Below are 10,543 nucleotides of genomic sequence, written 5' to 3' on the forward strand. Positions count from 1 at the left end.
CATAAATTAGTAGCTTTTCATGCCCATTTCACACATAGTGAGAGCTATGCAGTACTACATCATTTGTGATGTAATCTACATAATACCAATGTTTAAGATACCACACCTCTGTGCAGTGATGTTCTTCCAGCTCTTTTTATAGTCGTCTTATAATGGTATTGCAAATTACTTATGGAACAGATCTACTGTACTCTCCACAGTAAACTGGTAGCAAATTTTTATAGTGTACAACAGTAATTTAAATCGGCCTTCAAAAGTACCAGTACAATAAATAATATCAAGTAAGAGGAAATGAGCTAATATCTGAGATTTGCTCTACAAATCATTGTTCAGTTTGTTGTTAAAACTTGTGAGGATTCATCTAAAAAAATAAGAACTAGGAAAGGTCTCTGAGGTCTACGTGAATACATTCAGTGCCAGAGTGGCTCAAGTGCACGCAATAAATCTGCACACAGTGAAAAGAATGCAGATGAAGTAATTTTTGCAGAAAATGGAATATCTAATAATGAAATTATTTAAAAGAATGCAGATGAAGTAATTTTTGCAGAAAATGGAATATCTAATAATGAAATTACTTATGATGATGATTTACAGGTATGCTCTAGCCAGAAATTGCAGTTGAGCAAAACATTGGAACGCTAGGAGGAGAGGCAAGGGTGTCATAAAGACATAGGTAGTACACAAAACTGGATTTCATTGCAGAACTTAGTCCCCCAGTAACATAATTTATGATAAATTACAAAATCCAGGGTCTTAAAAAGTCGAGAAAAGAAGCACTGAATATTTTGAAAGATTGAAACAAGTCCAGTAAAATTGCATCCAGAAACATATTTTCTGAGATTCAATCGCTGATTCATAGGAAGGGCTGAAAGAAGTTTGGTTCCAATTAGTTAGTTACATGTTCCATATTTTTACGGCATCCTGTGGGCCATTCAACATTTTTCACATTCAGCTAATGGCGGCCTTTTAAGTAAAAACTGAAGTAAATCTTTATCCTGTACCAAATCATCCAGATGTATGATTTTATCCCAGTGATACTGAAAATAGCTACTCATTGCACCCTTATTTTGATTGTATATCGGTGATGACAATAAATCCTATTGTCTGCCGGAAGCTTAGAGACCAATATTTACACATAATCAGACAACATTTAGTGCTGCTCTGTGCATATACATGTGGTTGAGTCGCCAGCAGACAGTGTGGCGGAGACCTCGTTGTGCGCATGCCTCCCACATGTGGCCTTGCAGCAGGCCCCTCACTGATATAATTGGCAGCGGATTCAAACACACATACACAGTGACGACACACTCAGCGCACTCAAAAACACATGTGTTAGTTGCAGGACGCAGGAGTTATGTTTTGCTGCACAGAAGTGTTTCACTATAGTGATCTAAGTGTTTTGTTGAGACCCGAGATTTGTTGTTTTGGTAAGTGACTGCTAATAGTGTTCTTTATGTTCCTCTAATTCACTTTTTATGGTTATGCTTTCAGTTTCAAAATTGTGTGTCATGAATCAGATTCAAATTTTAGTTCATCATATCTGTGCATTAAGTCATGTCACATATGCCTCTCTCTTATTTCTTTGCTTGTCTCTTGAACAAGCTTCAACAGTAAGCCATATTTCAAGTCACTCATTTCCAATTCATGAACATTCGTAGTATTTATTGTTGACATTGGCACTTTTGGATCAAAATCTGCATCTCCACTAATTTGAGTATCTGCAGCTCGTAATGAAATTCTCTCCTCCCGAATCATCCAATAATGCACCTTCTGCAAGTTGCACTTGGTCAACAATATTAGTGATACTAGCCATTAGCCAGATCTCCGGACGGGGACTACTCAAGAGGATGTCGTTATCAGGAGAAAGAAAACTGGAGTTCTACGGATCGGAGCGTGGAATGTCAGATCCCTTAATTGGGCAGGTAGGTTAGAAAATTTAAAAGGGAAATGGATAGGTTAAAGTTAGATATAGTGGGAATTAGTGAAGTTCGGTGGCAGGAGGAACAAGACTTTTGGTCAGGTGACTACAGGGTTATAAATACAAAATCAAATAGGGGTAATGCAGGAGTAGGTTTAATAATGAATAAAAAATAGGATTGCGGGTAAGCTACTACAAACAGCATAGTGAACGCATTATTGTGGCCAAGATAGACACGAAGCCCACGCCTACTACAGTAGTACAAGTTTATATGCCAACTAGCTCTGCAGATGATGAAGAAATTGATGAAATGTATGACGAGATAAAAGAAATTATTCAGGTAGTGAAGGGAGACGAAAATTTAATAGTCATGGGTGACTGGAATTCGTCAGTAGGAAAAGGGAAAAAAGGAAACATGGTAGTTGAATATGGATTGGGGCTAAGAATTGAAAGAGGAAGCCGCCTGGTAGAATTTTGCGCAGAGCACAACTTAATCATAGCTAACACTTGGTTCAAGAACCATAAAAGAAGGCTGTATACATGGAAGAAGCCTGGAGATATTGACAGGTTTCAGATAGATTATATAATGGTAAGACAGAGATTTAGGAACCAGGTTTTAAATTGTAAGACATTTCCAGGGGCAGATGTGGACTCTGATCACAATCTATTGGTTATAACCTGTAGATTAAAACTAAAGAAACTGCAAAATGTGGGAATTTAAGGAGATGGGACCTGGATAAACTAAAAGAACCAGAGGTTGTACAGAGTTTCAGGGAGAGCATAAGGGAACAATTGACAGGAATGGGGGAAAGAAATACGGTAGAAGAAGAATGGGTAGCTTTGAGGGATGAAGTAGTGAAGGCAGCAGAGGATCAAGTAGGTAAAAAGACAAAGGCTAGTAGAAATCCTTGGGTAACAGAAGAAATATTGAATTTAATTGTTGAAAGGAGAAAATTTAAAAATGCAGTAAATGAAGCAGGCAAAAAGGAATACAGACGTCTCAAAAATGAGATCGACAGGAAGTCAAAATGGCTAAGCAGGGATGGCTAGAGGACAAATGTAAGGATGTAGAGGCTTATCTCACCAGGGGTAAGATAGATACTGCCTACAGGAAAATTAAAGAGACTTTTGGAGAACAGAGAACCTCTTGTATGAATATCAAGAGCTCAGATGTAAACCCAGTTCTAACCAAAGATGGGAAAGCAGAAAGATGGAAGGAGTATATAGAGGGTCTATACAAGGGTGATGTAATTGAGGACAATATTATAGAAATGAAAGAGAATGTAGATGAAGATGAAATGGGAGATATGATACTGCTTGAAGAGTTTGACAGAGCACTGAAAGACCTGAGTCAAAACAAGGCCCTGGGAGTAGACAACATTCCATTAGAACTACTGACGGCCTTGGGAGAGCCAGTCATGACAAAACTCTACCATCTGGTGAGCAATATGTATGAGACAGGCGAAATACCCTCAGACTTCAAGAAGAATATAATGATTCCAATCCCAAAGAAAGCAGGTGTTGATAGATGTGAAAATTACCGAACTATCAGTTTAATAAGTCACAGCTGCAAAATACTAACGCGAATTCTTTACAGACGAATGGAAAGACTAGTAGAAGCCGACCTCGGGGAAGATCAGTTTGGATTCCGTAGAAATGTTGGAACAAGTGAGGCAATACTGTCCCTACGACTTATCTTAGAAGCTAGATTAAGGAATGGCAAACCTTTCGTTTCTAGCATTTGTAGACTTAGAGAAAGCTTTTGACAATGTTGATTGGAATACTCTCTTTCAAATTCTGAATGTAGCAGGGATAAAATACAGGGAGCGAAAGGCTATTTACAATTTGTACAGAAACCAGATGGCAGTTATAAGAGTCGAGGGACATGAAAGGGGAGCGGTGGTTGGGAAAGGAGTGAGACGGGGTTGTAGTGTCGCCCCGATATTATTCAATCTGTATCTTGAGCAAGCAGTGAAGGAAACAAAAGAAAAATTTGGAGTAGGTATTAAAATCCATGGAGTCGAAATAAAAACTTTGAGGTTCGCCGATGACATTGTAATTTTGTCAGAGACAGCAAAGGACTTGGAAGAGCAGTTGAACGGAGTGGATAGTGTCTTGAAAGGAGGATATAAGATGAACATCAACAAAAGCAAAACGAGGATAATGGAATGTAGTCGAATAAAGTCAGGTGATGCTGAGGGAATTAGATTAGGAAATGAGACACTTAAAGTAGTAAAGGAGTTTTGCTATTTGGGGATCAAAGTAACTGATGATGGTCGAAGTAGAGAGGATATAAAATGTAGACTGGCAATGGCAAGCAAAGCGTTTCTGAAGAAGAGAAATTTGTTAACATCGAGTATAGATTTACGTGCCAGGAAGTCATTTCTGAAAGTATTTGTATGGAATGTAGCCATGTATGGAAGTGAAACATGGACAATAACTAGTTTGGACAAGAAGAGAATAGAAGCTTTCGAAATGTGGTGCTACAGAAGAATGCTGAAGATTAGATGGGTAGATCGCATAACTAATGAGGAAGTATTGAATAGGATTGGGGAGAAGAGAAGTTTGTGGCGCAACTTGACCAGAAGAAGGGACCGGTTGGTAGGACATGTTCTGAGGCATCAAGGGATCACCAATTTAGTATTAGAGGGCAGGGTGGAGGGTAAAAATCGTAGAGGGAGACCAAGAGATGACTACACTAAGCAGATTCAGAAGGATGTAGGTTGCAGTAGGTACTGGGAGATGAACAAGCTTGCACAAGATAGAGTAGCATGGAGAGCTGCATCAAACCAGTCTCAGGACTGAAGACCACGACAACAACAACAACAGCCATTTTCTTATAGTTGAAGCTTTATCATTGAACAATTAAAAGCATCAACCATCACCAGAAAAGTTTGCTAACTACATAATACACAAAATTCTATCCAACACAATTCTTGATTAAATTTTTGATGCAGTGTGAAGCATTTGCTTGCAAACTCACAGAGATTCTTCTTTTGCTACTGGGGTAGATGGGCAAGATCGAAAGACAGCATGATGTTTGAAGTTCTATGTCACATGTCCCACTGTAAGCTCACACTCCTTACTCTTCTCACCATTCTATCCTCACAGTTTAGTTAATATATTCCAGGCTGGAAAGGAACCTTGTCATCAAGTTAAAGGACGGATATCAGTCGTAAGTGGGTATGGTTCTCACTGATAGTGACAAGAGCATTAAGTCACAAATATGTGATTCAATAACATGTGGTGCTCAATAATACAAACTTTCACTTTTAATATTTGATTAAATACACTATTAATATTGTGGCTTCTTCCACTTGAAGTTTTAACACAACCGATGTGTGACAGGTGCACGGGCAGACATACATCTTATGCGAAAGCAAACTCCCCAGCCAGTAGTGTGTGAGGTGTAAACGATACTACTTGCAGCTGCTACCACACCAAATATTTTGATGTCATGCTATAACCAACCTTACAGCTATAAGGCAGTATTTATTAACATTATTTCCATGATATACTAGTGAAAACTACAACTTGGTGCAGCAAACTGGCATTAACTGGATAAATAAAGTCAAGTGGTTCTCAGCCCAGTACCAGCCTTGAATTTGACAGCACTGTAACAACTTGTATGTCAGTTTTGGTGCTAATTTACGAGAGCAACCTTTGCTCATGCTTCTTGATTGCAATATTCTTTTCTCTTCCTAGTAATCTGTCTTTACTTCTCACTCCATCCTCTTCATCTCTGGACTAAAGCCAGCATGAGTCTTACCAGTGTGCTATCTCTGATCTCGTACTCTCTCTGACTCTTCCGCTGTGACCTCCATCTATCTCATTCTCATTACATGTGGGTCCCTCTCAACCTGCAATCTAAGTGACCTATCCCTTTTTTCTAACTGCCCCAGTCTGTCCGTCTTTGCTCCCTGGGGAATAAATTAGTAGTTTTGAGAGCTGCGATAGTGCCATCTACCTTTTTTTCCTTGATAATTTTCTGTTGACAATACTGAATATTTTGCCTCCTGAAGATCAATTCTATCTTGTAATAGTTTCCTCGATTAATTTCCATACTGATACAATGTAAATTTTCCTTGTTATAGATGATTGATGGACAGGCATTCATGATGCTGAACCTGCCAACACTGGAGAAGCACTTGTTTATGCAGCCAGATGCAGCTCTTATGGTGTGTCGACACATTGAGAGGGTCAAACTGGCCTTTCTATTACAGTATTACACCAAAAGACAGGATTAATAACAGGAATCCCACCAACGGGGTACTGCAGAAATAAGCAAAGATAATGAGAGAGAGAGAGAGACTAACAGGTTAAAAGTATTGTCACATCATAGTAATTATAAATTGCAAAGCCTTTTGGTTTAAGTGATGTACAACTGTTGACCTGTATTAATAGTTTAAAGGAAATTGAAATGTTTTAGATATTATAATTGGCACAAAACTCTTAAGCAGTCATTCATACCAATAAAAAATGTAAGTATAGCCTGTACAGAATAAAAGACTGCCAAAACATACTTTGTTTAAGACTCAGATTTTTGGCTGCTACAAATGTATAAAAATAAATAAATGATATATTTAATACCACAGAACTAACCCACTGGTACTAAGAGTGTTCGGTCCTTTATCTTATTGATCATACTTGAATTTCCAACTGCAGTCAGATATTGTTCCATCAACAGGTTTCAAATGTTGTTAAATTATCCATCAATTGATATTTACAAAGTATCATGTGTATGCACTGAATCCCATAGATATACAGGGTTCCAGACTACACGAGCTTTCCCCATACAGGAATGAGCGGTCAGCATACAGTTCATTTAAGAAATGTGACGTGATGGAAAAGTACTTAAACTCTATTTGTTACAACAAACGGAACTGCAGATGTTGCAATATGATGAAATTTTCTCATCGGCAGTAATTATACAGCTGTACTTTGTAATAGTTTCACCCTTGTCTGGGAAATGAGATGGCACACCACACCATCACAGGGCACATGGGAATCTTGCTGTGGAACATTGCTGCTGTTATGGCAACAAAGATGTTAGTGATGTTTTGGGTATTTCAACTGCTCATCTTGACATCTACACTGTAGATTGTTCTGCTCTGGCTTTAGTAAATACAGAAACAATGGATTGTCTGGGCCCCCTGCCCTCCCAACTTGACACAAAAATATTATGTGACATCATTGTATTCTGCCGAAGTGAATCAAATCCACTTGACTTCAACTGGAACTACAAATCAAGAGTTAAAACTTTTCTATGTGTTTAGCTCCTGTTGAATCCTTTGTTGCAGCTGTCCATTATATCCACTTTGGGCCCACAGATTCAATTTTCAGGGGTAAATACATGTAGGTGCTGTGACTTTATGTTAATTAAAGCTTCTTCTACTTAATCTTCCTCAATTTTATCTTCGCTTGTAAATTCTAGAATGCAGTTGGGAATACACATTGAACAACACCAACCCACTTACTCCTACAACATGCCGACAGAGAATCTAACCAGACTAATTTTGTACCCCATGCCCTGGATGACGTTGGCCAAAAAAAGAGAGAGGACATCTGTGGTCCTGTTTTCTGTAATTTACACATATTTTTAATATTTACATTTTTTTTTACAAAATTTTTTATTGAAACATATTTTTTAAAGTTACTTTCCAGGTCAATTTTTCATATAATATTAATTTGACTTGTTACACAACATAGACCTTACAGTTCATCTTCAAATTGTATACATAGCTTAAAAACATCGATAATGCAAACACTTTTCACAAACATGCATAATTTATACAACTGCAACCAAAACTACACTGTACCAAGAAAATGTTAGTTAGAAAGATTACAAACATGAAACGCATGCCTACAGAAATGAATGTCATTGTACTAATAACTATCTACAAAGAGCTACACAAAGTTAAAGTGGGCAATTATATCATGAAATCCTTCTCATCATTTCTTCACAGGGAGGTATCACTCACTACCAAGATAGAAGCAGTTTTTGAACAATTTATCTGCATTCTTCAAAATCAAATACTACATCTTTCCCGTAGTGTCCATGATACCTGATGGCCTTTCACCTGAATATTTCTTCCTTGGCAAATATTCTCTAGCCCATTTTGAAGAAAATAAAGTATAGCCTCCACTGACAGTTCCACCGCAAAGACTTGTAACAATTGCATTTCTTCAGTTGTGGTTCAAACTTATGTTAACTTGACCTTTTTTAATTTTTTCATTGCTTTACCGATGCTGATTAGTGTTGATCAGGTAAGTGAACTTAATGAGAAATTCAAATTTGAATTAGTTGATGCACCTTTCAGTAACCATTAAGGATGAGGTAAGTTCAAAATTGTTGCTCACAAACTGCCACTTCTTTCTTCCACCATACAGGTTATACATGTTCCATGAAATTGTTACACACCTTGCTTTTCCCAATTCAAAGTTGAATGGGTCCTAATAAACAAAACTGATTTTGATTAACTTCTGTATTCAGTGTTCCTATCAGATAATGGGTTATATCATTTCCAGTTCACTCAGACCTCATATTACACCAATATTTCACCTTTTAATTAAACATTTAAACACACAGTGACAAACTGGCATTAAACAGATTCACTTAAACACTACCAAACAGTATCGTATGGCAAATGATCTGTAATAATCATTTTTGCATATATTTAGATTGTAGTCCTAAGGGAAATTTAAAAGAATTCCATCCCTGATGATTGACGGGACATGCTGTGTGATTTCCCAAAACATTTCCATGGGAAAAGTCATGGCATGCAGTTAGGCTCTCCAAAGTATGGAGGATAGCTGCGTGAACAAAATACTACAAACTGTGTATAGCTTAGATGGAGTTAGTACACCAACAACTCTTCACACAGAGTCAAGTGATATAAGACACTGTGTGCTGTGAGCAGGTGTCTGCACTGCTGATGGTGTGAACTAGCCCATGCTGCCACCAATTGAAGGTGCGTAAGAGAGGCCATAGAATATGCAAGCAGACCGCTCCAAGAATGTCAATAACAGTAAAGACACAGAAAAGAATGGGTGATTTTGGATGAAGGTCCAGATTAAAGGTTACTGTCATATGGTTGCAAACTGTAATTGTGTAAGTTTATGGAAGAAAATACAGGGCTTAAAGCAAAGACACTATCAAAAATAATTTATGTAGCTAAAGATAGCAGAAACTCCGCTCTCTTACACTGAAGCTCTCACACTTCAACAATTAGGAAGTTACTGAGCATGGCAAGAAGTTAAGTTGGAAGTGATTGGCAGGTTCAGCTCATAACTGTTATTAAAGGTGGCCGTCAGTCCAGTGTTAACATATTGTACATTCAAACAGCTAAAGAGAAGATGGTATTGTATCTGGTGTCAAATAAGGTGAAGAACAGCAGCAACAAGGAACATAATAAACACTGTATATATTGACCATTATGGCCAGGACTGAGTGTGATAAATGAATGAGAGCACAAGAAGGGAATTTTGAAGAATTTAAATGGTTTTAAGTGGGAGATCTGAAGAGATAATGTGTTGCCAAGGTCAAACACTGTCATTAGTTACAAAATACTAAGAGGCTAGTGAGTCAAAGAAGCTATTGAGCCATAAATAATGGTTTTTGCTCAGCAAATAAGAAGTCACCCATAGAAGTGAGAGTTAAGGTGTTATAGCCATATAAAATTACAAAGGAGATTGGTGGCCACAAATATTGGATGGATGTAGTTCGTGCTGGAAGGCAGCATGCACAGTTATGAGGGACATAGCTGGCTGATGATGCTGTGGTGATGTTGACACTGACCATATTGAGCCGAGCGCATGCACAGTGAACTGCTGCGGACTGATGTAAGAAGTTACAGGTCGCACTGCTGCCGCTCCTTTCAACACACTGGCGCTGTGACGCAGCTCGTTAATGCTGCGACATGGTTTCCTGTCACCACTTTATGTGAGCAGTTTTTGTCCTGAAATTTGTTTGAAACGGTATGCTTGAAAACAATATTACTGAACATAGTCTTAGCAAAATGGCTAATCAGGGATGGCTAGAGGACAAATGTAAGGATGTAGAAGCTTATCTCACTAGGGGTAAGATAGATACTGCCTACAGGAAAATTAAAGAGACCTTTGGAGAGAAGAGGACCACTTGTATGAATATCAAGATCTCAGATGGAAACCTAGTTCTAAGCAAAGAAGGGAAAGCAGAAAGGTTGAAGGAGTACATAGAAGGTTTATAGAAGGGCGATGTACTTGAGGACAATATTATTGAAAGGGAAGAGGATGTAGATGAAGACGAAATGGGAGATAAGATACTGCGTGAAGAGTTTGACAGAGCACTGAAAGACCTGAGACGAAACAAAGCCGTGGGAGTAGACAACATTCCGTTAGAACTACTGACGGCCTTGGGAGAGCCAGTCATGACAAAACTCTACCAGCTGGTGAGCAAGATGTATGAGACAGGCGAAATATCCTCAGACTTCAAGAAGAATATAATAATTCCAATCCCAAAGAAAGCAGGTGCTGACAGATGTGAAAATTACCGAACTATCAGTTTAATAAGTCACAGCTGCAAAATACTAATGCGAATTCTTTACAGACGAATGGAAAAACTGGTAGATGCGGACCTCGGGGAGG

General features: G+C 38.3%; 1 protein-coding gene across 1 annotated transcript in view; it reads left to right on the plus strand.

Annotated features, from left to right (window-relative positions):
* LOC126271942 (scm-like with four MBT domains protein 1) overlaps positions 1-6,515 on the plus strand; it is a 161,551-nt gene extending 155,036 nt beyond the window's left edge. The window contains exon 15 of the mRNA XM_049974369.1: positions 6,013-6,515. Within this exon, the coding sequence (XP_049830326.1) occupies positions 6,013-6,165 (153 nt within the window). The 3' untranslated portion in view covers positions 6,166-6,515. The remainder of the gene's footprint in view (positions 1-6,012) is intronic.
* The last annotated feature ends 4,028 nt before the right edge of the window (positions 6,516-10,543 follow it).

Source organism: Schistocerca gregaria, chromosome 5 (genome assembly GCF_023897955.1).
Source record: "Schistocerca gregaria isolate iqSchGreg1 chromosome 5, iqSchGreg1.2, whole genome shotgun sequence".
In the NCBI taxonomy this organism is placed as follows: Eukaryota; Metazoa; Arthropoda; class Insecta; order Orthoptera; family Acrididae; genus Schistocerca; species Schistocerca gregaria.